Source organism: Lemur catta, chromosome 15, assembly GCF_020740605.2.
Source record: "Lemur catta isolate mLemCat1 chromosome 15, mLemCat1.pri, whole genome shotgun sequence".
Taxonomy (NCBI): domain Eukaryota; kingdom Metazoa; phylum Chordata; class Mammalia; order Primates; family Lemuridae; genus Lemur; species Lemur catta.
Window position 1 is genome coordinate 41,656,859 of NC_059142.1, and position 27,861 is coordinate 41,684,719.

At 50.3% G+C, this 27,861-nt stretch overlaps 1 protein-coding gene across 2 annotated transcripts; it reads right to left on the reverse strand.

The window, feature by feature from the left end:
* Positions 1-5,572: 5,572 nt before the first annotated feature.
* DBF4B (DBF4 zinc finger B) lies at positions 5,573-27,519 on the reverse strand. 2 transcript variants are annotated; one of them, XM_045526828.1, is made up of 12 exons: positions 27,362-27,519; positions 26,803-26,864; positions 25,431-25,585; positions 21,523-21,714; positions 20,464-20,514; positions 19,216-19,303; positions 17,233-17,306; positions 15,515-15,551; positions 13,942-13,987; positions 8,896-9,004; positions 8,577-8,701; positions 5,573-7,726 (listed from the first exon to the last, which is right to left on the reverse strand). In XM_045526828.1, exons 2-12 carry the CDS (start codon positions 26,834-26,836, stop codon positions 6,781-6,783), a joined length of 1,857 nt encoding a protein of 618 aa, XP_045382784.1. In that variant the 5' UTR covers positions 26,837-26,864; positions 27,362-27,519; the 3' UTR covers positions 5,573-6,780. The 2 variants fall into 2 exon arrangements, with proteins under 2 accessions (XP_045382784.1, XP_045382785.1); XM_045526829.1 differs by lacking the exon at positions 27,362-27,519 and adding an exon at positions 27,277-27,299.
* Between the last annotated feature and the right edge of the window lie 342 nt (positions 27,520-27,861).

Here is a 27,861-nt window from a genome sequence, read left to right on the forward strand (position 1 = left end):
CTTGTCACTGCGGGGTTCCCCCACACCCCTTCCCATCCTGCAGGGGTCCCAGCCTCCAGGAAGGCTTCAGGGCCACCAGGAAGGGTCGGCCTCTCCCTTTGGGCTCCTGAGTCCCGTACCAGGGCACCCCAATCCTTCCGCGAAGTTAAATACTAACCCAGGTCATTTACATGCTGTTAGCATGCCACATTTCTGCCCCCTCTTTGCCAGTCCAAGTCTTTGAGAGCAAAGGACACCTCTGGAGCCCCTCAGCCTCCCCTCTCTGGTCAGACTGGGGTGCCCTGTCTGTGAAATATTTCACCTCCCAACCTACCTCCCCAGCTGTGCCCTCAACCCAGCTCCTGGGCTCCTGGGCAAGATGGGTCCCAGGGGCTGGGATCTCGGACTTCTGCTAGGGGTGCCCAGAGCCAGATACGTGAGAAGATGGGGTGGGGCATGGTAGGATGCAGGTGAGGCCCCACCATGACCTTTGTACCCACACTGGGGGACCACAGGTCACTGAAGAACAAGACTGGAGGCAGGGAACCCCTTCCTGGGTCTTCTGCACCCCCAGGGATGCAGGGCCTCTGCTGGGGATGAGGGAGCTGCCTCCAGCTTGTGACAGCACCCCCAGCTCTATTTTAGGCCCAGGAGAGGTGAGAAGGCGATTTCCCAGGAGGCGCTGACATCAATGCTGGGAATGAGGTGACTCCCCCCACCCTCCCCAACCACCTGCCACTCCAGACCCAGATGCTCAGCACGGCTGAGCCAATTCTTCCCTCACTCTGAAGACATCTTGAAAAGCTCCTCCACGATGTAGGGCAAGGAGGCTCCTGGGAATGAGGGCCTACTATGCGGTGTTCCCTGGAAACTCACCATTACCCCGGAGGGAGAGATTGTGCTCCCCACTTTGTAGATGAGGAAACTGAGGCTCTGAGAGGCTATGTGAGCTTCCCAAAGTCCACACAGCTGGTCAGTGAGAGGCATGTCCCACACTCCAGGGCCCTACTCCCCTCTGGGCACCCGTAGCCCACTTCTGTCCTCTATCTGGGACCAGAGTGGACTAGTACATCTGGTCCCTCACCCCCCCCCACACCTCGTTTGGCACTCCAGACTCCAGGGTGACTCCATCCTGCCCTCCCCACACCATGTTCCAGGTCCCTGTGAGCCCTGACCAGGTGTGCCTCCCAAAAGGCTGGGTGGGGCTTGTCACTGCACAGTGGAGGGCCCTGAGGCTGCAGTTTGGACCCCTCCACAAGTCCAAGACCACAGAGCGAGCCCAGTCTGTTCTCTAGGCCTCTTTAGCTGAGGCACATTCCAACCACATCTGTGGCCCTGGTACCTTGGACTTCCTGTTGGGGAGACCTGATTGGCCCTCAGAGTGACTCTTCCCTGGTGGCACTCTGTGCCAGTTCCAGTGGGGGCTCAATCATATGGCTCCTCGGCCCCCACAGACACCCATCTTCCCCGGCTCCCAGCAGACTTGGCTAGACACCTGGCCTCTGCCTTGACCACGCCCGTTCCCCAGCCCCTGGGGCCCCACCTCCCCCCGTCTTGTGCTGCCTCAGCTCTGCTTTAAGCTGCCTCCCCAAACGAGAAGCTTGCTTCAATTTCCCTCACCCGCCTTCCCTCCTGAGGTCAGGGGCTGTCTCTGTCCTCCAAGTGGTGGCCCCTTAGCAGAATAGGGACCGTCTCCCCCATCAGACCTGTCCCATGAAAGCAAGGGCTGTTCTCTCCTCAGATTGGGGCAGGCCTGCATCTCCCCCTCAAACAGAGGGTTCTCCAGGGGGGTCCCCACCCCAACTCCACAGCTATACCACAGTTGCCTCCTTCGGTCTTTCTGCTCATCCCTTGAGGCTGGTGGTCCCCGTTTCTGCTGTCTTGATGTTGCCTTTGCTGAGGCAGCTGTGTGAGCCTGCTTGGGAGCTGGGCTCTGGCCCCCACCTCCCGCCCCTCCTCAGGGACCCCACCACCAGGAGGCCCGGGAAGCCGCATGACGGGCCGGGCCTCCTTCTCGCTGTAGCTCTTCTCACCCTTCAGCCAATTCTTCCCTCACATTTTCCTGCACAAGGGCCAAGCTGGGCTGAGGCAGGGCCAAGGCTGTGTCTCGGCAACTGCAGGTAAGGGAGGGGTGCCGGCTGCCCCGGCCCTGGGGCGGCACGGCGGGCAGTGACTCCTGCCAGTGGAGGCCGTCCAGGCCCCCGTGCCCAGCCTCGAGGCCTGCAGCGCAGACCACGCCAGTCATGGGGGCGGGAGGGCGTGGTGGGTGAGGGCAGGACTCAGGGGCCAGGCTGGGGTCCCAATCCTGGCTTCCCCCTTTATTGGCTGTGTGACCTAGAGCAAGTCCCCTGGTCTCTCAGCCTTGGTTTCCTCATCTGTGACAGGGGTTAGGAAAGTGCTCCCTCACAGGGCTGCTGAGGGGTGAACGAGTGGCTGAGCTCCCACACCCAGGATGGCGTCTGGTGTGTGGAAGGGGCTTGGTCCATCTGGATCCGCAGGGCGAAAGGTGCTGAGGAGAAAGCCAGCTCCTGCCCTTGTCCAGGACCCAAAGCCCTTTTATGGCTTGGGGGGCCTCAGGGCCCTCTCTATGCCCAGCACAGAGAGAGACCATGCTCGATGACACGATGGTGAGGGGTGGGGAGCGGGGGAAATGCTACAGCATTCGGACAGGAAGTCCATCCTGCTTCCTCTCAGAGGCTCTTGGCATCTGCATATCCCCAGGGAAACTTGCCCTCCTCCCTCTCAGTTGCCCTGAGTGGCCCCACCTTTGATCTCTGAGGCTCTCAGGCCTCAACCAGGGCGGAGTTGGAGTCACCTGAGGCGCCAGCATCCCAGGCTTGTGGGGCACAAGTACAGTCACACCCCCAAGGACCCAACTGCTCCTTCCCTCCCACGCGAGGGGCCTCTGGAGAACCGGCCCTTGGTAAGGGGGGCCTGGGAACAGGGTGTCTCACAGTGGCCCCGAGCAGCTCCATCCACAAATTCATACTGGAGACGAGGATGCAAGTCACACGGGGACATCACAAGGCATATTAGTGAAAGTAAACTCTATTTAAGCGTCTAGTGGGGAGACGTCACGAGTGTGTGTGAGTGCGGGTAATATGTTAGTTTGTTGAGACAACATGCCAAGCTCTATGCCAAGTACCTCACAAACATATCTGATTTAATTCTTGTGACTTCCTAATGAGGTAGCAACTACTATGATGTCCATTTTTTTTAGATTAAAACAACTGAGTTTCAGTTTGGCAAAGGTCAGAGTTCAGTGGCAGAACCTGGATCCGAACCCATCTATTGTTTATTCCAAGGGCATCAGGTAGCCTGCTAATTGCCAAAGTCAGGTTCTGCTGCTGAGGGGTGAACGAGTGGCTGAGCTCCCACACCCAGGACGGTGTCCGGTGCGTGGAAGGGGCTTGGTCCACCTGGATCCGCAGGGCGAAAGGTGCTGAGGAGAAAGCCAGCTCCTGCCCTTGCCCTGGCCCTGGGGCAGCACGGTGGGCAGTGACTCCTGCCAGTGGAGGCCGTCCAGGCCCCATGCCCAGCCTCGAGGCCTTGAAAGATTATACTCAAGGGTTCATGGAGAATATGGAACCCATGCCTTGCAGAATGGGGCATTTTTGCTGCCACTGAGGGGCTTTCCAGGGCAGGGAACAAGACCCAGAGGTGGAACTGCCTGTGGGGGGTTAGTCTGGTTGGCTGGGGGATTTTTGGTGGAGGGAGGTGGCAGAGGGAATGAGATGACGTGTGAGGGGAGGACGCTCAGGATGGAGAGGGAGTAGGACTCCACACTGGTTGGATTTGGCTCAGGGAGCAGCGAGAGAGGCAGGAGTTAGAGGATGCTGGGAGGAGCACAATGACAAAGTGGGAGCCAGGAGCTGGAGTCCCGGAAGGAGACGGCGTTCTCTGAGACGCTGCGTTTGTGGTGGTGGCACAATGGGGAAGCATGAGATTCATTGCAGGTCACGGTATTTTATGATTGGAAGGGCCTTTGAAATAATCTCATCCAAGCCCCTCACTTAAAGATGAGGCCCAGAATAGTAAGGGGTCTTGCCCAGAGTCACAATGTGACTTAGGGGAGTGGCTAGATCCTGCCTTCCACTGAGCAGAGCCCTATCCTCCCGATCCTGTGAGATTAGAATTCAGAAGGGAGTTGGGTGGAGCTACCAATTCAGGTCACATCTGCAGAGAAGTGAAAGATCCACTGAGAAGAACTGAGAACAAAGGTCCTGGGACCTCGTCTGGGGGAGGCAGTAGGGCTGGTGGGCTCTCAACGGTCAGGGAGCTGATTCAGGGCGGACATTTAAGGCCTGTGCTGAATGAATGGACAAGAGTGAGCCAGCAACACTAAGGAAGTGTGAGGGGAGGCAGGAGAACCAGGCCAATGTGCAGTGCTGGGACCGAGGGAGCCAGGTTCCAAGGAGGTAGGAAAGGAGAAAAGGAACCTGACTTTGGTAATTAGCAGGCTACCTGATGCCCTTGGAATAGACAATCCCAGTGGAATGCTCCAGGCAGAGCCACTGCGGAAGGAAGTTTGGAAGGGGAGAAGGTGAAGACATGGAGGCAGGTATAGACCACGGGAAGTAGCCAGAGGACACAAGGGAGCCTTTCCCAAGCTGCTGAATCAACTCAAGTATTTTCCAGGATGGAGGAGCATCAAGCTTTTGGGCAGACGGAGGTGGCGAGTCTGAGATGGAAATTGACAAGGGTGGCCAGGTGGGCTGGGACAGCATGACTTGCAGAGGAAGGAAACAAGAGTCAGATAATGTTGAAGGGGGACCGACAGCAAGATGAGGCAGTGCTTACTGAGTCTGGGTCATCTGGTGAGGAGAAACAGAAGGGGTTTTGCACAGTCCTTGTGTCAAGGAGCCACTGAGGGGCAGCACCTGTCTGTCCTGGGTCAAGTCTCTGGTGTTCTGGGTTCCCAGCTAACCAGAATCTACAGCCTGAAGCCACAATGGAGAAATGGCTCAGGAATGTTGTAGCCCTGGGCTTTGGCCCAGCAGAGATGTCTAAGGTCACAATCGTTGAGATGGCAGGGGAAGGCCATGGCAACTGATGTGAGGTTGGGGGAATGCGTCCTGGGCAGATGGTGACAAGGGCATCAGAACCTGGTGCCACGGCTTTGTGTGAGCAACAGGTGAAGGTGTCATAGAAGTCTGAGGAGGGGGCGAGGGGAAATTTTTCCTCACCCAGAGGGGTGACATCATGGGGAAGGCAGTGGGGAACAAGGCATCCCCGTATGTCAGAAAAGGAAAGATGTACCTAGCAGGGCCCAGGGGAAAGGGAGAGGGCCCCTAGCAGGAATGCCTGCTGGGGCAAAGGAATTTTCTTGGGTGGGTGACGAGCATGCCCTGTGCAGGTGACCACTCACCAGACAGCAGGACCCAGCAACCAGACGAGACTGGGAAGGGGAAGCTGGGCAGGGACAGATCTTACCCCACTCCCCTCAGACGAGGCCAGCTGGAGGGTGGTGGCACTCACATCCCGTCCTGCTATGCGGTTATTCTGTCCTATCTGCTGGGCCTTCACGCCTGCCTTGCGTCACTGGAGGGCAGCTCGAAGGCCAGCACGCTGCACTCCAGCCCCATCTCTGCCATTTGTTATTAACAAGTTTATTTACATTTCCTGAACCACGATTAACTGTGAAACCTAACAGGAATGGGATACAAAGACCAAACATGACTGACCTCTAAGGAGGGCTATACACACGGTTGCTCTCTTTCCAGACTAACAACTTGGGCCCTCACCCACAGCAAGGCCCCCTTCCTTCCTCTGAAAGGAGACACAGAACAGCACCAAGCTTCCAGTAGCTTCCACATTTAAAGAGACAAACACACAGAGGCATAGAAGGGTGAGAAGAACCACAGTACAAATAGTAATAAAAAAAAAATGGCCAAAGAATCGATAGCAAACCCATTTCTGTCTCTAGATTAATGGCTTGGCTGCAAGAAATGGGGGGAGGTCCTTGGGGAAGGAGAGGGAAAGAGGGGAGGGAAGAGGGTGATGTGGAAGTTGGCAGGTGAGATACTGGCCCTGGAATAGCAAACTCTGGGTGGGCAGCTTGAGCTGAGGAGGAAGAAAGGAGCTGAGAGGGGTCCCTGGCCACACCCTGGGCTCAGGGGGAAGGTCAGTGCTGGGCCCCAATTAAGTGCATGGGGGAGGGAGCTCTGTAAGTGCCGCAGCCTGAGCCCCTCCTCTGCTTCATATGTTCCTGAGGATCTGCACGCAGGAGCGTGGGGGGCTGGGGGAGGGGACACAAACACAGGCATTTCAGAAAGCAGGAGACCACATGCTTGTGGGGAAGAAGGCTGGGGGTGGGGAACACCAATTAGCCCTCGGCTCTGCAGAGGCAAATGCCTGCCGCCAAGAGGCCGGGCCAGGACTCCTGCTGCTCCAGCTTCTTGTGGTCCCTCCCTATGCCAGCCTCTCCTCTGGTGTGGGCTGCTGGCCATGGCCGGACAAGCCCTTTGTAGCCTGCTGCCTGGTCAGGAACACGGCTGGAGGTAGGGGAAGGAGAGGGCAGCCCCAGCCCAGACTCTCTTGGTCCTGTGCAAAGATCTGGTGGGCAAGAGGACTCGCTCTGTCCGCTCCACAGAGCTTAGCGTGACAGCTGCTCACTTGGACCTCAAAGGCCAGGCCCGGGCCTCCTTCTGGCTTCTTTGAGGAGATCCTGGGGCTCTGCTTGTCCTTGTGTGGTACTCAGCCCTGGCCAGGTGTACAGCACCAAGCAGAGGTATAACTTGTATTTGTGGCCCTTCAGTCTGGAGCTGTCTGGCCCCATGAAGAGCTGAGTACCTTGGGGACTCACAGGAACAGCTCTCTGCCTGTATTGGGCTGGGGTTGGGGCTGGGGCTGGGAGACAGGGAGGCAGGGCACTTGGAGAGGCTGGGGGGTCCAGAGCCACTGGGAGCAGTTGTCTCCCCCACTGGCTGGCAGAGGGTGGGGGAGAGAGGTAGACTCGCCCTCTGTGGGCCCCCCTAGGGGCTGTGCGCTGGCAGCTGAGTGCAGGTGGGCTGATGGCTGGCTGGGAGCTGCTGGGCAGCTGGGGAGCTGGCCAGTCTGCTGGGATACAGGGCTGGGGGCTGCACACTCAGAATCCTCAGACCCTGGGGGCCAGCCTCCCCCAGGCCGGGGAGGCTGTGTGGCCCAGAACTCTGCTGGTCTGTCTCTGGGCTGCCAGGGGAAAGAGTCTGGGAGGGAGAGGCCAGTCTGTGGGTGGCACAAGGGCAGGAGGGAGGCCAGGGGCCTGGACTCATGGCCTGGAAGTGAGAGGGACGGAAGATGCCTGCCACTGGTTGCCCTGGTGCCACAGGGGCTGGGGGATCTTGGGACAAAAAATGAGGCCCCCGGTTTCTTCTCGGCATTGCTGCTGGGGAACTCAACCTTCCGCTTGTGGCCAACAAGTGCCAGGCCTGGGCCGGAAGAGAGGTCTGCAAAGCTGGATCTGGTCAGGAGGTGCTGGCAAGCAGGGCTCCTGGGCACTGGTGTCCCTGGGGGGTCCACAAACACATCGACTGATCCCCCTGGCTCCTGGCAGCTTGCTGCTTGTCCAGGCACCTCGCCAGTCCCTGCAGGGTCAGCCAGTGCCTTCACGCTGCCCACTGTCCTCTCCCGCTCTGGGGTGCCTGGTGTCTGGCAGTTGTCTTCGCTCTTCACCCTGGGAGACGCTGCCCTGGGATGGGAGGGCTGGCTGGTGGGTAGAGTCTCCGGTTGGAGAGGGTCACAATCAGAAGCTGGGGAACCTGACCGCCTGTTGGGACAGAAACACCCAGTGAAGTGCAGGCTCAACTCCAGAGCAGGCAGCAAGCTGGGACCCTCCTGGGCTGAGGCTGAGAGCAGGGAAGCGGGGCACGCATGGTGCTGAGGAGAGCTGCCCACTCTGGGGCCCTGTGAAAGGCCTTCTCTTGGGTCTGGACCTGCAGCAGCAGCCAGCGCTGTGTACACTTCTCTTGGCTCTGCAGCCTGTGGTCAGGGCTGGCCAGGGGAACAGGTTAGAGGCTGTTCCTTTAATGACTTTACAGAGGAGGCTGTGCCCTTTGGCGGCTGGGGAAAGCAGCACAAAGCCTGGTTGTCCAAGCTGAGCCCAGAGGTGGAGATTTGGGGTGAGATGTGAAGCCACAGCCCTAGGTGGGACAGGGCCTGCTCTTGGCAGGCAGCAAGGGGAAGCTGGGCTTGGAGGGCCCTCGAATTCCCACCAAACCCACGCAATCCTTCCTTCTGGGGCTGACTTCTAGAGAGGGAGAACGACCTGGCTGTTCACCCATCTGGGAGGGACCCAGGAACTACTCCTCTTCTAGCTGGTCAGAACTGCTCACCACCTACCACGTCAATGCTCATATGGTAGAAAGGGAGCCATGCTCTAGTCTGGGCCCAGTCCTGATCAGCTGAAGCCACAAATGGAGGTCTAGTTTTTGTTTTTTTTTTTTTTTTGGCCACCTCCAAGACAAATAGGACAGAGGATGGTGGGGGAAAAAGGTGAGAAAAGAGAAAAAGATCACAGCCTGATCCGAACAGCTGCCAACCTGGGGGTTCCTTCCCACCTAAAGAGGGCAACAGGAGCAGAGTGAGGACGAAGTCGTGCCTGCCAGTGTGGTGCTCACCTGGGGAGGCTGGCCTGGAAGGGGATGTCTGCAAAGCTGTGGCTGAGCTGGGCGATGATCCGGTCAACTTCTGCATATGGATGGGCTTCTAGGGCAAAGCCCTGGTGCTGGGTGCTCTGAAGATGCTGCCCGGGGGTGAGAGGAGGCACAAGGCATTAGACAAGGCTGGGGTGGGAGGCAAGCAGAGCTCCCAGTGTCCCCTGGCATTGGAGAACGTGGCCATGCCAGGGAGGAGATGGGGCAGGAAAGGCCCATCCCTGGTGGTCAGGCTCTCTCAGAACACTCTAGGGAGCAGCTGCTTAGTGGGGAAGGGGCTCACCACATAGAGCTCCTCAAAGGCCTCTTGGCAGCACTCGCAGTACCCTTTCTTCCTCCTGGGCACGGTGCGGGCAGCTGATCGCAGGCTTGGCTCTCTGTCCTTGGGTTCTCTGGAGAGGGTACAGGATGCGGAAAGTGGTCACTGCTGGGGCCCTTAGAGGAGGAGCTGCTGCTCAGGGCCTGGAGCCCAGGCCAGGGAGGGGAAGGACCAAGAGGGCCAAGGGGCGGGGCAGGCACAGGCAGGCAGGCCTGCTTTATACCACCCACCCAAGGGCAGCAGGAGAGGCAACAAGGAAAATGAGACCTCCCTGTGGCAGCCTGTCCTACCTCTGTTCTCTCCTCACCCACATATCTTAAACCACAGGTAAGGATGGGGTCTCAAAACAAAAACAAAAACAAATAACAAAACAGCTGGGCATGGTGGTGCACACCTATTATCCTAGCTACTTGGAAGGCTGAGGTGGGAGGATCACTTGAGCCCAGGAATTAGAGGTTATAGTGAGCTATATAGCTATATAATCATGTCACTGCACTCCAGCCTGGGTGACAGAGTGAGACCTGGTCTCAAAAAAAAAAAAAAAAGATTCAAATGATCAAACATATGCAAACATACTCAACCTCATTCATAATAAGAAAAAATGAAAATTATAACTATATTGAGATACAGTTTTTAATCTATCAGATTAGCGGAGGTCAAGTCTGACTGCCATAGTATTAGGCAAGGGGATGGGGAAACATATGGTCTTGTACAGTGCGGGTGAGAGTGTAAATTGGTATCACCTCCATGAAAACCAATTTGGTTGCATTTATCAAAATTATAAATGTAGGCTGGGCATGGTGGCTCATGCCTCTAATTCTAGCACTTTGAGAGGCCAAAGTGCGAGGACTGAAGGGGCCAGGAGTTCAAGGCTGACAGAGTGAGACTTTGTCTCTGAAAAACAAAACAAAACAAAATAAAACAAAACAAAAAAATTATAAATGTAGGTAGCCTTCCTTTGAACCTAGCATTTCTACCTTTAGGAATTTATTCCACAACTATACTTGAACAATCACAAATTTATACTGAACATGATTATGCACCGCAGCTAATCCAAATATCCATCAATAAGAGACTGGTTAAATAAAATACAGGAAATAAATTCCATACAACGGAATACTCTGAAGCTGCAAAAGGGAGTAAGGATGCTCCTTAGTATTAATAGGAAGTTAAGACATACTAGGTAGAAAAAGCAAGAAGATCCAGCACAGTGAATATTATATTATTCATTTTTTTTCTTTTTAAGAGACAGGTCTTGCTCTGGCTCTGTAGCCCAGCTGGAGTGCAGCGGTGTGATCACAGCTCACTGCAGCCTCGAACTCCTGGGCTCAAGTGATCCTCCTGCCTCAGCCTCCTGAGTAGCTGGGACTAAGGTACACACCACCATGCCCATTAATTTTTTTATTTTGTAGAGACGAGGTTTTGCTATGTTGTCCAGGCTGGAACTTCTGGGCTCAAGCGATCCTTCTGCCTCAGCCTCCTAAAGTGCTAGGATCACAGGCATGAACCACTACATCTGGCCTACATTCCCTTTCTTTTTTCCCTCCTGTTTGCACTATTTTCTGACCCATGGTCTTCATCTGCCAATGGAACCTACAGGCCCTCCTTGGCTCTAGGAGCTCTTGGGCTGAGAGTCTGCCCTATTCTGCTCTCCTGGTCTGTGAACTCTGTGGCCCAGAAGTTAGAAACGGTCCGAGAAGGTATCTAGTCCACCTGAGCTGAATTCCTTCTCTAATTTGGTCAGTGAAGGTTCAAATTCTCAAACATCTGCAGAGTAGTAACATTAACAAGCCAACAAGCCACCACAGGCCACACAATGCAGCAAGTCCCCTGGTCCTCTACCTATTACTAATAGTTATTCCTGATGTTTAGCCCAACAGTTCTCACACTTTGATGTGCATCGACATCACCTAGGAGCTTGTAAGAATGCAGCTTTTGGGGCTCCATCAGAGATTCTGATTCTGTAGCTGTGGCCAGAGTCCAGGAACCTGTATTTTTTATGGGACCCCAGGGGACTCTGATGATGGGGGTCTATAGATCCAAGTTTGCAAAACCAGCCTTTGCCCTCTGGACACTCAATTTAAATTCTTCAGTAGGGATGAAGAACACCACTCCCCCCAAAATGGATGAGCACTCCTAGTGTCTCTCTTCTCTGGGCTAAGTGCCCAAAACAGACTTTGCCTAAGGAGCAAACACATGGCCATTCCCAAATCTGACCAGCAGGCCCCTGAGGGGGAGGACTTTGGCCTGTAACCAGTCCTTGGTACTTAGGAACCAGAGAGACCCACCTGGTATGGTGTGAGCTCCCTCGGGTCGTCAGGGCCTCGAAGGGACTTGCATCTTTGGGTCCCAGAAAAGAAATTTCAGGAAAGGATTTAAACTGATGATGGAAAGGACGAAACTTCCTGAAACACAGAAAACTTCCACTTTGACTACAATGGGGAAGGGAAAGGCTGAGGAGGGGACTAGCCCAACTCCCCAGAATTCCAACCCTGATAAAGTGAACTCTCACCTCCACATCTCTTACGTTCTAAAACAAAATTCTCATCAGCCTTTCTAGGTTAAATTAATACTTGTGTTCTCCCTGCCTCCTTTTCAAACACATTTACACTCACTGCCTCATTGGCATCCTACAAGTACCCTCTGGGCTAAGTGGAATAAGTGGTGTTATCCTATTTACAGGGGAAGAAAGGAAGCCCAAAAGTTTCCATGACTTGCTCAAGGGCTCACGACTATAAGTGGCCAAGACCAGAGCACACTCCAGACTCCTGGTCTGGTTTCTCCCACTTTCTCATTTTGTTTCTTGGACCTACAACAGCTTTTGAGGAGACTCTAGCCCGGAAGACTCTAAATGGAAGAATGTTTAAACCAGAATAGTGATCGTCCTGTTCCACGAAGGGAAGCATTTTTGCTCTAGGCTGGTCTGGTGCCATTCTGAATGAGGGGAGAGGCACAGTGAAGGTTTGGATAGTTAGACCTGTACCGAGTGGTTTTGGCAGTTTGCCTCAAGTTGCAAACATTCAAGAGGCTTTCAGAGCCGGAACTGTCAGTGTATACTTAGCAAACCCTGCTGACTGAGGTAACTCCTGGGCACACCACGCTTGGCTGCAATGGTCTGTACTCAGGGAAAGTGCAGGGCCTGGGTTCTGGGGGAAGGGTGAGAGCCCTGTAGCCTCAGCAGGGAAATTACAAATGAATCTTCTGGGACTCTTAAGGAGAAGGGAATGGCCTTCACAACCCTGGAGCTTCCCTTTCTTCCTCTTCAATGATGTTTTGTTTCTGCTTAGGGGGCTTGGAACTTGAACTTGGTCAGGCAAATGGGCTCTGAAGGGCACTTGCTTCAAAACAGCACATGAAAAAAAAAATCATAAGAAACCTCAGTTCCACTTGGATCTCCCCTCTGGCTTATGATGCCAGGAGCACACAAATTATGCGCCCCCCTCTGGTGACAGTGATATGCCATATGCAGTGCAGATACTGAGGCTGTGACAATGTTCCTCGGCCACTGCATATGAGCCATATTACCTGTGTTAAACTAGTTGTGAAGGGGCTGGGGTTTGAAGAACATGGACTCCATCCCACTGGAACTGGTAGGGGGCACCTTCCATACCATGGAGGTGCCCCCTTCTAGGCTAGAGTCCTGTCCACTGTCTTTGCACCACCAAAACCAGCTCTGCATTATTTGCAGGCACTGAGAAGTGAACTTGGGCCTGTCTGGAGGATGGGCAGGCACGCCAGGCTCCAGGGGCTGGGTCTGCAGCTGTCCTGCTGAGGAACACAGAAAATTCTGGCTCCAGTAGTCTCTGCTGGCTATATATGGACTTATTTCTTTTTAAAAAAATTTTTTACTTTGAGATAATTATAGATTCACAGGGACTTTTTTTTTTTTTTTTTTTGAGACAGAGTCTCGCTTTGTTGCCCAGGCTAGAATGAGTGCCGTGGCGTCAGCCTAGCTCACAGCAACCTCAGACTCCTCGGCTTAAGCGATCCTACTGCCTCAGCCTCCCGAGTAGCTGGGACTACAGGCATGCGCCACCATGCCCAGCTAATTTTTTCTATATAGATTCTTAGTTGGCCATATAATTTCTTTCTATTTTTAGTAGAGACGGGGTCTCGCTGTTGCTCAGGCTGGTCTCGAACTCCTGACAACGAGCAATCCACCCGCCTCGGCCTTCCAGAGTGCTAGGATTACAGGCGTGAGTCACCGGGCCCGGCCCACAAGGACTTTTGATTAGTACTTATTAAAGATTCAGTGATAACCAAGGTGGCTGCTAATAGCTCATCAGGTTAACATCGTTAATGGGCCCCTCCTGCTCTAGGTAAGAGGAGGCCACGATGGCGGACAGAGAGGGCAGCAGACAGGGCAGTCAGGACATCTGGATTCTAGCCTCGGGCTGCAATTTATTAGTACCACAGTCGTACACAAACCCCTTACTTCCTCTGCCCTCAGTTTTCCCCGCTAGGAAGAGAGGGACTCTCATCACGCTTTTTTCATCCAGGGCTGTCATGAGATCACATGAGCCAGAAAAGATTTTTTCAAAGCAAAACAGAAAGGCTTCATCAAGTACAGGTGGCCTAGTAAGGGAATCCCCAACAGCAGCTCCAGCGTCCTCACTTCAGCCAAGATGAAGTCTTGGACCATACCAACACCGTGGCTGGGCCAGTAATGATTCGACATTAACTGTTAGCACGCATCCAGGGAGAAATGAGCAGCTGTAACGAGCCTGGTTTGGGACATTATGAGCTCACAGAAGCAGAGCATTAAGTGGAGGTGATTCACACACAGGACCATTAACCTCTGACTCAACTCCAAGAGCAGCATCAACTGTACGATGTCACCCTCAGAGGCTCCTGGTCTTCGTGAGACTTCTTCATTACAGTGAGAGAAAGTGGTTTCTAGGGAAGATGAAGGTGCAAGGCTGAAGGGCTCCATGTCCCCATGTCAAATTGGGGCCCCTAAGCACCCTCCCTTCTCTGTGCAGGAGCGAGCAGAGAGGAGGTCCCACTCACCTGCTCTCATCTTCGATTTTGAGGAATGGTGCCTTCAGTCTGGCCACTGGAAGGGGAAGAATGCACACGTTAGCTCTCTGTCCCAGTGCAGGCCCCGCACTGTACACGCAGGAAATGTACAGGGAGGCGAGGCTCTGCCAAAGCCTAAGAACCTTGCTGCAAGAGCTGGAAATCACGCCATCCCAAGCTGTGCCTTTCCATTTGGCAGAGCTGCACCCCTCCAATCTCCTCCAGTCTCTCCACCTGGGAGAAAGGCTACACTAGTCAGGGGGAAGCTGCAGGGTAATTGCAGCCCTAAACGTGCCCTCCCTCAGCAGGACACAGGAGCTCCTGAGTGTGGGTGCTGGAGACTATCAACCAACCTAGGATGCCACTATGAGAAACCTGGCCATGGGAGAAACTCAGACCCTGCTGGTTTCCGCTAAAAGCAGGATTAGGGTGGTCAGTTCCACAAAGTCCTAGGTTCTCCCTAGACCTCTGACCCTGATGCCTCGGAATCCTGAGAGGCTTGAGAATACTCCTCAGGTGGAATTTTCCGTGGGGACCCTGGGTGGTTTTGAGGGGGAGCAGAGAGGAAGAAGGAAAAAGAGTATTAGGCAATCTCAGTAACAGGATGGCTGACCAATATCACAGGTAAAATCTGCTTCCTGAAAAAATAGTGCAAACGGGTGCTGAGAAGACAAATTTGGAGTTAATTAATCAAGAGATTCACCCCCTACTAGCTAGCTATTTGCATAGTTTACAAAATCTCTTAAGCATTAAGAACCACTTCTAACCTCACAGTGACCAGAAGTCCTGTCAAAGGGGGAGCCAAGGCAGGCTGGAAGCCTGGCCAGACCTGACAGCCACAGATTCCCCAAAGACGCTGGCACCTCCCAGCTCCCAGATGTACTCGAGGCCACTGCTAGCATCCAAGCAAAAAGCAGCCTTTTCTCCTTGAGCAGCAGCTCCCATTAATTACTTCTTTGGGACAATTTCTTGTCTTTCTAATTAACTGAGACAGTGATTAAAATCAATTCCCCCATAGACTTCCCTGAATTTTGAGCATGAGAGAGGTGCCAAGTGACTTTTCTTAGCTCCTGTTTGTGCACGGATAAATGCCACTTAAAGAGCGTCTTTGGGAGAAGCATCCAGGGGGAGAAACTCCCCTGCCGTCCAAGAGAAGCCAGTAGACGGAGTCCATCAATCTGCCTGTTTGTCAGTTTCAGGGAGTTTGGCAGTTCGGAAAGCGGTAGGCAGCTGTCAAACTGCCCACCCCCAAACTGCTACTGAATTAGAAGGAAAAGGATGCTGAACTTCAATCAATGCCCAGGAACTGCCAGAGGATGCAGGAGCCAGTGTCTGCATGGGGTCTTGGCTCTAAAGGAGGAGAAGCTCCGGCCCAGCAGCTCTGTTCTTACCTCTCTCACCCCAGAAATCTGAGGCCAGGGCCCTGGAAACACGGGGGGGCAATGCAACCTGGACTCGCTTCCTGCCACAGAAAAGTGAGCAGATGCTGCCACAGAGGGAGTCGTGGGGAAGTGTTTAGGGAGGGAGGGATTGCAATTAGATGAGGAAAAGCTACCACACTGACCTTTCCGCGTTCTTGACTCTGCTGCTGGACATGTTCCCTAAATGGAAAGGGAAAATAGGTTAAGGATGTGAGGGAGCCACAGGGGTCGAGGAACTGGGCCCGAGAAGCCGAGTCACTGCCAGTCTGTCCCACTTCGCTTCCTGCTGCTGTGAGACCTGCAGAACCAGACTTGCAGGCCCTGAGCTAGAGCAGACCTGGGCACAATGGCTCCCTCTGCCTCCTGGGCAACATGATGAACGGTGAGCGCGCAGTGTGTGAGTCTCGATGGCAGCTGACTCTGTGGAGGGAACGCAGGACAGTGCAGACAGCAAGCGCTCTGAGTCCACAGGCCTGTGTGGGAACCGGAGCTGTGCCTATCTCATAGGATGTGCACGGATTAGATTAAAGCATGCAACGACCTGACACAGAGTAGGTCTCTAAATGGCAGCTTTATTTTCTAGCCACTGCTGCAGTTACAGGTCATCTCACAGGACAAGGGTGAAGACAATGGCCACTTGCTTTCTTATGCCCTATCTTGTGCACCCTGACCCTGTGGGTCAAAAATAATGTTTAAGCCAAGGTCAAACAAAGCTGATATTCAAAACTAAATGGAGCTTTTGGTGATGTATACCTGAAAAAAAAAATAAAATAAAAACTAAATGGAATAAAATAAAAAATCAGCTAAAGAGCTGGGAGACCCGGATGGAGAGATCCAGTGGATCCATGACTTCCTGTGCCTCTGGGCGCAAGGAGGCTCCCGATTCTTCCCCAGGCCACACCTCGAGGGCAAATACAACCCAGAGAAGCCTTCCACCATCCTCTGCATATCAGCAGATAGTATCCAAAAGACTTAGATATCTACAAAACATATTAAGTTAAAGCAAAGTAAAAATGCTGTGCATTGCACAAAAAGGGGGGATTTCTGACATATTTGCTTGTATTAATAGTATACAGAGTCCTAGAAAGATACCTGAGCAATTGTGCACGTTATTTATGTCAAGGAGGGAGGTCAGTAGCTGGGGAGCAGAAGCTAGAGAGAAGAGAGACTTCCCATTGTGTACCCTTTTGAATTTTGAACAACACAAATCTGTTAAGCGGTAGCAAAACCCCTAAAACTCCTAGAGCACAGGGTGTGCATAGACGGGTGTAAGCAGCTCAGCGCTGCATCCACTTTGGATGTGGTTTGCTGCTGCTGTCAGTTCTGCTCCTGCATGCCAGGCCTGGAGTGAACTAGCAGGTTTACTCCTTCCTGGGACTTAAGCTTGGGTGAAGACACTACGGCTTTACGTCAGCCTGGGCTCTCTTGATGTGGTACACACAGTTCTAACCCCAGCAAAGAAATGAAAAAAACAGACAAGAATTTGGAAGATGGCAGCTGTTTCAACCTTCCATCCTCAATCTTTAGGCTCATTCCCAGGCCAGGAGCTATTCCCAGAATGGCAGCCCGGCCAGTGGACCATGAGCATTTATGAATTTTATCTAGGCCAGGACTACTGTAGGCAGCCCACAGCCCAGGCCATAATGGTGCCTTGGCAGGGTGAGTGTGCATGGAAGATGCAGGTACCACAGGGAAGAGAAGAAAGGGCAGTGCAAAGCTGTGGACACCAGGAATGAGGTAACTGAGAGGCTGCACTCCTTTTTTAGAATGGCCAGGAAGAGATGGCTTGGGCAGGCCATGGATTGTCATAGACTTCACTGAAAACTGTTCATCTGCCCTTCAGTTTAGCAGGATGACTTACCTCTGGTTTCTTTGGCTCTTGTTTCCTCACACATAAAGGACCAAGAGACAGCTGCTGCACGTGCATCATCATTTCTATGGAGAAGACAGAAGGCTGTGGCCAAAGGCTTCCACTCCTCATTTATCCAGCACAGCCCCTTCCAGGGCTACAGGACTAAACTTCTCCCTAACCCAGCCCATTGGATCATACCAGCCTTGCCTGCCACCTTCTGGCTACATGTCACCTCTGCATCTCCTGACAACAGAAGTAAGGACTAGGTCCTCTATCCCCAGAAAAGCACCTAAGCTGGCTTCATGCTCTTTTATAGTATCAGTTACTACTCATTATTGAATAGGAGGTGCTTTATGGCTCACTAAGTTCTTTCTTTCTTTTTTTTTTTTTTTTGAGACAGAGTCTCACTCTGTTGCCCGGGCTAGAGTGCCATGGTGTCAGCCTAGCTCACAGCAACCTCAAACTCCTGGGCTCAAGTGATTCTTCTGCCTCAGCCTCCCCAGTAGCTGGGACTACAGGCATGCAACACCATGCCTGGCTAATTTTTTTTCTATATATATTTTTAGATGTCCAGCTAATTTCTTTCTCTTTTTTTAGTAGAGACGGGGTCTTGCTCTTGCTCAGGCTGGTCTTGAACTCCTGAGCTCAAACGATCCTCCTGCCTCGGCCTCGCAGAGTGCTAGGATTACAGGTGTGAGCCACCACGCCCGGCCCTAGGTTCTTTAAAGTACTACTGAAGAGCTGCTTCTGTAGGGAAGACCAAGCCACATGAGCTATTCAGATGTACCCTTAGGTGGAAGACCCAGCAGGGGTTAAGCACATTGGAGTTTCTCCAACACTGAGGACATGAAATGAGATCAAGTCAGAAATGGCTGATTTTATAGTGAGATGGAGCCTTCCACACTCCAGACCAGGAACTTCTCCTGTACAGCCCCTAGACCCCTCTGGAAGCTCTTGGTACCAAAGGGTGGGGCAGCACCCTGGTTAGCACCTGGGGTCTGTCTCATCTGCACCAACCCCCTAAAATGAATCAAGAAAACCCTAGACTCAGAGTGAAGCTGGGTAAGAGATTAGTCACTGCCAGCCAATTTGGGGCAACTATTCTTTTTGTTTTTGAGACAGAGTCTTGCTCTATCACCCCAGGTAGCGTGCAGTGGCATCAGCATAGCTCACTGTAACCTCAAACTCCTAGGCTCAAGTGGTCCTCCTGCCTCAACCTCCTGAGCAGCTGGGACTACAGGTGCATGCCCCTAAGCTGGCTAATTTTTTCTATTTTTTGTAGAGATGGGGTCTCACTCTTGTTCAGGCTGGTCTCAAACTCGTGATCTCAAGCAATCCTCCCACTTCAGCCTCCCAAAGTGCTAGGATTACAGGTGTGAGCTACTGTACCCAGCCCATCAGGGCAACTATTCCAGTAAAAATTTATTACTGCCCACAAACAGGTTGTTTAGAGTTTGAGGCAATCCTACAGAAAAGAAAGAACACAAAATTTACAGTCGGGTCAAACTGGGTTGTTACATGGGCTACACTACTCACTCAAAGACCATGGACAACTGGTGAGACCAGGGACAATTTACCTAATCCCTCTGAGGCTCAACTTCCTCATCAGTATAATGTGGGCGGGACTACTGTGAGGATTAAATGAAGTAATTCCTAGCACAAAGTAAATACCTGATAAGGGGCCATGAACATTAGGATCATTTCCTTATTTGGAAAATAGGATCATTATACTAGCCTGAAGAGAGCCGTAGTGGGTTAAACCAAATAGCATGTTCCAGGTACCTGCACAATGCTGAGGCCACAGCCCGCACTCAGCTGTCATTACTGCTTGTCTCCTCCCCCACACCCTCTCACCTTTGTGGATCAACATGGTTACTGAGTACTTCTGGCTTCCAGCTACCAGATGTTTACACAACCATCATGCCTCTAAAAGTTGACATTCCCAAAGTCACCAACTCTCCCCTCCACAGGAGCCCAGGGCAGGAATGGTACCGTCCACATGTAGAATCCTCACTCCCCAGGAGCGGGCATTGGTCAGGAGGCTGCTGCTGCTCCTACTGCCTCCTCCACTGCTGTTGCCCTGAAATGACAAAGCAGAGTCAGGTCACAGCATGAGATTTCTCAAGACCTGCACATGACGGGCACAGGGTGAAATTGCTTCTGGGAACCCCGAGCCATCCATGGGGCCGGGGAAAATTGGGGGAAGGCAGGCAGGGGAGAGAGCACAGTGCCTGGAGAATCCATCCCAACACCCCAGGAAGATACCCTGTCCTCCCTACGACCTGGCCATGTAAGGAGGGGGTCTGCAGGGGATGGACGCACCTTGGACTAGGAAGGAACATATGCTTCTAAGAGAGCTGTTTGTTGGGAGAGCCTCTGCGAGGAAAGCTCTTAGCACATAGTATACAATAAATACCAGTGGCCGTCAACATAGAGCAGGAAACTATGGTGGCTGCAGACCTTTCCCCACTTTGCTGGCTCAGTCTGGCAGCACCATCTCCCTTACCACAGCCAATGTATCCTTCTTCTTCTTCTTTTTTTTTTTTTTAAAGAAACAAGGTCTTGCTCTGTCTCCCAGGCCTGATGACAGCTCACTGCAACCTCCAACTCCTGACCTCAAATGATCCTCCTGCCTCACCCTCCAGAATAGCTAGGAATACAGGTGTGCACCACTGTGCCTGGCTAATTTTTAAATTTTTTGTAGAGACAGCATCTCACTATGTGCCCAGGCTAGTCTTGAGATCCTGTTTGCAAGTGATTGATTCTCCCACCTTGGCCTCCCAAAGTACTGGGAGTACAGGTGTGAGCCACTGCTCCTGGCCTCAGTGTACCCTTCTTGATATCATTTGCACAATTCTCACCATATCACCTTAAGTTGTTTCCTGCCACTTAACTGTAACTGCCCTGAATTCCTACAAAAGGGACAAACGACTACTTGTAAAAGATGTACAAAGTCTGGCTTCTGTGCAGAGAAGACCTATCCTGCCACTGCCTGCAAGGTTCTCTTGGTGGGCTCTGGAGTTGGAATTGGCTTTGGCTTGAATACTTACTCCCTAGGTAACTCTGGACAAACTACTTGACTTCTCTGAGCCTCCACTCCCTGATCTGTAAGAAGGAAATAATGACAATACCACACAGTCTCAATGTTCAATGAGTACTTCAAAATGGCCTGGGGAGAATGGCTGAATCCCTCCATGTGCTAGAGACCATCTACCTCCAACCTGTCTTGCCCCAGCTCACCTGGTTCCTGATGGCCTTCTGTAGCAGCTCCTTCCCTCTGCTCATAGGCACCTGATGGAGAGAAGAGGAATGAGGTCTGCTGTGTAGACCACCTGTGCACTCACAGATGTTTACACGTGAGCTGGTGAGGATGTCCTGGGGTGATGTGCCTCGGAAAGCTAGGAGCAGTGACAGCTGAGATTGGCAGAAATGAGAGCCTAGAAAACCTTCCGGGGGTAAAGGAAAAGCCACATGCAAGTTCAGGTCACCCAGAGGTAGCTGCCTGGGCAGCCTGAACCCTAGTGGATAAAGGCATTCAGAATCCACCTGAGGTCAAATTGTTCCAAATGTTCTTAGACCTCTCCTTAAGAGTCTCTGTACTCTCCAGAAGATAATGACAGCAAATGTCTCCCTTTAAAAAAAATCTGTTTTTTTGCTCCTTGGAAGTAACTATCTCTCATCACAATGCCAATAGCATGTGTTCATGGACATTTTAATACTAGCCTAAGTTAAGAGAAAATAAGAATGTAAGCCCACAGGTAAAAAAGCCATATTGCAGGCAAGTGCGGTGGCTCACGCCTGTAATCCTAGCACTCTGGGAGGCCAAGGCGGGAGGATTGCTTGAGCTCAGGAGTTTGAGACCAGCCTGAGCAAGAGGGAGACCCCGTCTCTACTATAAGTAGAAAGAAATTAGCCAAACAACTAAAAATAGAAAAAATTAGTCAGGCATGGCAGCACATGCCTATAGTCCCAGCTACTCGGGAGGCTGAGGCAGGAGGATCACTTGAGCCCAGGAGTTTGGGGTTGCAGTGAGCTATGTTAGTGTCACTGCACTCTAGCCTGGGTAACAGATTAAGACCCTGTCTCCAAAAAACAAAAAAAAAGACATATAGCATAGAAGAGATAGCATGTTGCTGAGGTGTTTAGATCCAGAGCTATGATAAAATATTCTCAGTCCCTGAATTCAAATAAGAGATTAAATTAAGCAAGATGAAATTAAAACCAGAGACTGCCTAAAAGTGCTCACCAAAGCCTACTTTGTTTACAGAACACACCTTTCCTACCCCATGAGGTTCTTACCGAGTCTATGGATTTCTGGGAAAGCCTAGTGTGGCTGCCTCTTGGATGGGCCATGGCTGATGGTTCCACTCTGACTTCGCTGCAGCTGGGGTTGGGGCAGGCTCTGTGGCTTGTTCCACCACTCTCTGCCTTTGCTTCTCTGCGGCTGGACACGATGTAACTTATTTCTTTGCTCAGAAAACCCTCAATTACCTGAAACCAGATCACAGAGGTGGCTGAAAACAAAAAAGCAAATGTAGAATTATCGATATCAAGAGGTTAGGGAAAGAAATCTTGGCTGCCAGAAGTTCCAGAATCAATGTCTTTAAATAGACTAAATGCAGGTCTGTACCAAGTCCTCCAAAAGGCATCACCCTGAACTATAATGGAGTTTATATATATAATGCAGGTTTTGTCTCCAGAACTGCTGCTCCTGACCCAGGAGCAGAAGGCCACAGGCTTCAAGTTATGTGACCAGTTTGAGTTTGCAGCAAGAACACATTGAAGGGGCTGTCAGGATTAACAGCAGCTCTGTTTAGCCACGCATTTTCTGCGTAAGAGACACTGGGACAGCCAAACACTACATCTGTAATTTTGATCACAATACAAAAAGGAGACTAACAAATGAAGCAAAAAGGGTTTTAGGCTGGGTGCAGTGGCTCACGCCTGTAAACCTAGCACTCTGGGAGGCTGAGACGGGTGGATCATTTGAGCTCAGGAGTTCAAGACCAGCCTGAGCAAGAGCGAGACTCGGTCTCTACTAAAAATAGGAAGAAATTAGCTGGACAACCAAAAATATATAGAAAAAATTAGCCGGGCATGGTGGCATATGCCTGTAGTCCCAGCTACTTGGGAGGCTGAGGCAGAAGGATTGCTGGAGCCCAGGAGTTTGAGGTTGCTGTGAGCTAGGCTGACACCACGGCACTCTAGCCCGGGCAACAAAGTGAGACTCTGTCTCAAAAAAAAGAAAAAAAAAAAAAAAAAAAAAAGGGTTTTAGCTAACACTTAGCTGCATAGGCACCTGCTCACCCCACCTGCCCGTAAGCCCCTCAGGGGCACCAGGAGAGTCGGACTCATCTTTGTATTCCAAGAACTCAGCAAGGTTTCAGGCACGGTGCCTGAAACATAATGACCCTTAACTCACATCTGGGGGAAGATGGAAATAAGCAGCAATGACCGGGAAAATGTTTAATAACTGACTCTTCGGGGAAGAAACCCGTTTTGTACACATTTTGCTGATTTCTGGGGAATAAATACATGATGTCACCAAATGAGGAGCTGGAAAGAGATGCTAACAACCGGCTTTTGTGAGCCAGCCCCAGCGCACCATTGAAAATAAAATAAAAATGGGTGATGCCAGAAAAGTGTGACTAAAAGAGAAACTTGGCACTTAAGTTAAAAACAAAATGTTTAGGTTCCTCAAAAAGCTAAACACAGAATTACCATACGACCCAGCAATTTTACTCCTATACACCCAAAAGAATTAAAACAGGGACTTGAACAGATATTTGAATGCTAATGTTCACTGCAGCATTATGCACAAGAGCCAAAAAGTGGAAGCAACCCAAATGACCATCAACAGATGGATGGATAAACAAAATGTGGCATATCCAGACAATGGAATGTTATTCAGCCATAAAAAGAAATGAAGTTCAGACATGTGCTATAACATGGATGAATCTTGAAAATATTATGCTAAGTGAAATAAGCCAGACACAAAATGACAAATATCAGTGATTCCACTAATATGAGGTATCTAGAATAGATAAATTCATAAGAGTTGAAAAGTAATAATCACTAGGGCTGGGGAGAGGAGAAATGGGAATTATTGCAAGGGGTTGCAGAGTTTCTGTTTCGATGATAAACAAGTTTATCTGAAAACAGATAGGGATGATGGTTATACACACGACAGTATGAAAACAATTAATGCCAATGAACTGTGTATTTAAATTCTGGGAGGCAGAGGCAGGAGGATCGCTTGAGGTCAGGAGTTGAAGACCAGCCTGAGCAAGAAGGAGACCCTGTCTCTACTAAAAATTAAAAAAATTAGCCAAGCAACTAAAAATAGAAACAAAAAAATTAGCCGGGCGTGGTGATGAGCACCTGTAGTCCCAGCTACTTGGGAGGCTGAGGCAGGAGAATTGCTTGAGCCCAGGAGTTTGAGGTTGCTGTGAGTTAGGTTGACGCCACAGCACTCTAGCCTGGGCAACAGAGCAAGACTCTGTCTCAAAAAAAAAAAAGGAAAGAAAAAGGTTAAAATGGCATATTTTGTTATAAATTAATACATCCTACCACAATTTCAAAAAATCTTTAAAATTATGTATTGAAGGATTACATCTACCTTCTTTAATATGGTAAAAACAAATGCTAGAGGGGTAGGAGTAGGGTAATGGTTATCCTCTATAAATGTGATAGGTTGCTTAATGGCCACATATTCCTCCCATCAGGAGGTGGGGCCTGTTTTTCTATCCCCTTGACTCTAACTCGTTTTGACCAATAGAATGTGGTGAAAATAATATGTGTGAGTTCAACAGCGTAGGCCTTTAGAGGCCTTGCATCTTCCTCCTTCACTTTCTGGAAGGCTGCCTTCAGAGACCACAATGTAAATCAGCTGGTCTAGCTTACCATATACACATACAATGCTGTCTACACATACAACATATGAGGAGCCACAGGGTGCCGGATGTGTGAGCGTGGCCATCTTGGTCCTTCCAGCCCAGCTGACCCTCCAGCTGAATGCAGCCCCAGGAGTAAGCCCTGTTAAAACCACCAGAGAAACTACCCAGGCCAACTCACAGAATAGTGAGAAATAGTAAAGTGTTGTTTTAAGCCCAAGTCCTGGGGTGGTGTTCTACACAGCAAAGCATAAATGACAGAACAGACTAAAAGTTCAAAATGTAATTATGGGCCAATTTGGGTATGTAATCTTCATCCTTTCTATCACTACTGCTAAGTTTCTGCGTTCCTGACTTTCTGGTTAGTTTGTCAACACCGAGCCTCTGAATTCCAAGCCTGTTCATCCAGTCTCTTTTGGGCCAACCATTATCATACTATTTTCTAAACACAAGAAATACCCATGTCAACCTTTATTAAGATTACCATATGACATATGCTTTAGAAATATTTTAATGTTCTCAAATATAGCAAATGCTTTTTACCCCAAAGTTGTTCACCACAGTGTTAGTTCTAAGAGCTAAAAATTAAATACAATCTAAATGCCATAGGGCAACAATTAAGTAAATTAATAATCTACTCAAAAGAATATTATATTCCCATTACAAATAATGTATATGAAAGTCAATAATGATAGGAAAGTGCTAATTCTTTAAGTCATGGGTAAAAAGTTGATAAACAAAAATGTATTCATGATCAGAGCTACAAAGAAAACAAACATAACAAAACAAAGGTAGGACAAAGACAGAAGGTAGAGATGAGTGTTTACTCAGGGCTGGGGATATTCCCAGGATGTGGGGAATGATTGACTGATAATGGGTACAGGGTGTCTTTTTGGGGGTGATGAAAATGTTCTAAAATTGACTATGTGATCTGATCACACAACTTGCACATCTCTGTGAATATACTAAAAACCACTGAACTGTGAACTTAAAATGGGTGAAATTCATGGTATGTGAGTTATTATATATCTCAATAAAGCCATTTTGGGAGGAAGGGAAGAAAGAAAAATATATATAAAGATGCTGGTTGTCACTTGTAATTGTAGTTCCATGTTCTCTAAAATTTCTAGAATGGATATTACTTTTCCAATTAGGAAAAAACTTTAACTTTGTTTTAAATTTAAAATTACTTTGGAAAATGTAGAATGATGCCATTGAAAAACACCTGGAAACCACAGATGTAATCCTTCTTCAACTCCTGCCTTACAACCTGCAAAGATGCATGATATCATAAGAGAGAAGTAGGTTACATACCCCACCCAGATGTTGAATGGCCTCTGTCAAAAACTGGAGATTCTTGCCAGCAGGCAGATCTAAGTAAAAGGACTTTCCGAAAAAGGGCTGCCTCCCAGCACCTGGTGAGCTCCTGTGGCATTTTTCCAGACAACTGGAAACTCCTAGCTGAGCCCCTAGAAAACAGCAAAGTAAGAAGCCTGAGTTAAGAGAGAGTCCTGCAAGCCCAGCCACCCAGTCTGTATGCTATGCCCCACACTAGGTCCTGGGCACACAAAGACAACTGGGAAGCTAGAGCTCCTACCCTCAGGAAGCTCAGATGTGGAGAAATTGGGACTTTCACACACTGCTGATGGGAATGTAAAATGGTACAACCACTATGGAAAACAGTTTGACAGTTTTTCAAAATGTTAAATGTAAAGTTAACATATGACCCAGCAATTCTACTCCTAGGCATATATCCAGGAGAAATGAAAACATGTTTAGATGAAAACCTGTACACGGCTAGGTGTGGTGGGACACGCCTATAGTCCCAACTACTCAGGAGGCTGAGGTGGGAGAATAGCTTGAGCCCAGGAGTTCAAGGCCAACCGAGGCAATATAGCAAGACTCTATCTCTAATCAGAGCTGTTAGAAGTTGTCTAGGGAAAGTCTTACTAAGGAAGGTGACATACTTGAAGTAAGAGAGAGTCCTGCAAGTATCTATGAAAAGAGTTGTTTTAAGTAGAACTGTCTCAATCGCCCCCAAAAAACACAAAAAACCAAACCAAACCAACAACAAAAAACAAGGGCAAAATAAAGACATTCTCAGGCACACAAGCCTCAGAAAGTTTATCACACAAAGCCTCCTTTTGAAAACACTTTTGGAGAAAGCTCTCTGGCAAAAAGCAAAATAGATCCAAAGGAAAGCAAAAGCAACAACATATGGGAAGGACAAATAAATAACTTAGCAAAGTGTATTACTGTTTAAAAGGCAACAACCAAATGGCATATCGTAACTACCTAGAACTAAAACTAGAAGATACTAAGAAGGGGGAGTACCGAGGGAAATGACCGTGTTCTAAAATACTTATCTAATTGGGTGGCAGTATTTATCGATAAACTTAAGGATTTTATGATAAATATATCCATGGATATAAGCTATTTTTACTAACTTAGACGGTTAATAAACTCTATCCTGACTCAGCGTGTCAGCTAATTTTGTTCATAATATCTGACTCTTGTTTGATCTTTACCATGAATTCCTAAATGACACCCCCTCCACACACAAAAACCACTGAGTGATCAGAGAACTCCAAAAGGGCTAAAATTTCTCAGCCTTTTCCTTCTATGAGACCCTGGGGCAAGAGTAGCAACTCTGACCTCACATCCCTAGTTCTGACCTGTTACCCACCTAGGTCCGGAGCCCGGAGCCTACTCTCAGCCATGGAACTCTCAGCTCGAGGTAATCTTCTCCTGAGAAAGAAGGACAAAACAGAGGGTCAGCCATCTTCACCAGCCTTCGATCTTCATCCTTACCCGCCGCCCGCACCGTCTCCCAAACCCCGCACAATCCCCCAGCGCGGCTCCCAGAAACAGCAAGACTCAACCCCATCTTGACCTACGTCCCATCTCAACTCCCGCGCCTCCTCGCAGGCTCTTGCCCCTCAACTTCCCCGCCCCCTTTCAGACTCAGCTACTTCAACTCCCGTGACCCCTTGGCCATCCCTTGTTCATCTCAATTCCGTACCTTCCTCTAGGCTCTTGTCCCGAGTCCCTCCGCCTTCTTTTGACCTCTGTCCCCTCAACTCCTGTGACCCCCTCCTGGCCCAGATACCCTCAGCTTCTGCACCTACCCACTCCTCAATTTCTATGCCCACTTCCTGACCTCCACACTTCTCCTCAATGCAGGGTCTCTTCTGACCCCTTCCGCCTTCTTTCTTACTCCTTTCTCCCCTTCCCGGCATCCGTACCCATTCCCGGCTCCTTCTCGGCCTCCGTACTCCTTCCTCAAGGCCTCCGTATTACATTCGCGAGCTCCAGGAGCTCTCTCAGACTCCCGAGTCCTAGTTATTCCTGTTCGGCTAAGATATCATTCTCTAGCCGTCTTCGGCCGCGGCTACAGTTTAAATTTCCTGCTGGCTCCGCCCCGAAAACAATGTAGTAGCTGCAAGATCTGCCCTACGGTGTCCTTGGAAGGACAATATTAATTCCGCAAATCCTTTTTTTCACTCCCCACCCATTTTGCCTTTCGCGGTGCCTTCACAATCCGGCTCAGCATTTCTTGGCTTTTCATTGGCTGATGGGCTTTGCGCCTTCTTGTCCCGCAAACTGACGACTAGTGGTAGCATCTTATGGATTCTTCACACTTAGCTGGTTTGAAATTCCTAAGAGTTTGAATAGTAAATCACAAGCCTAACCCTTATAGAGCATTTGCGGTTTGCATAAAGATTTCACTTACACATCATTTCAT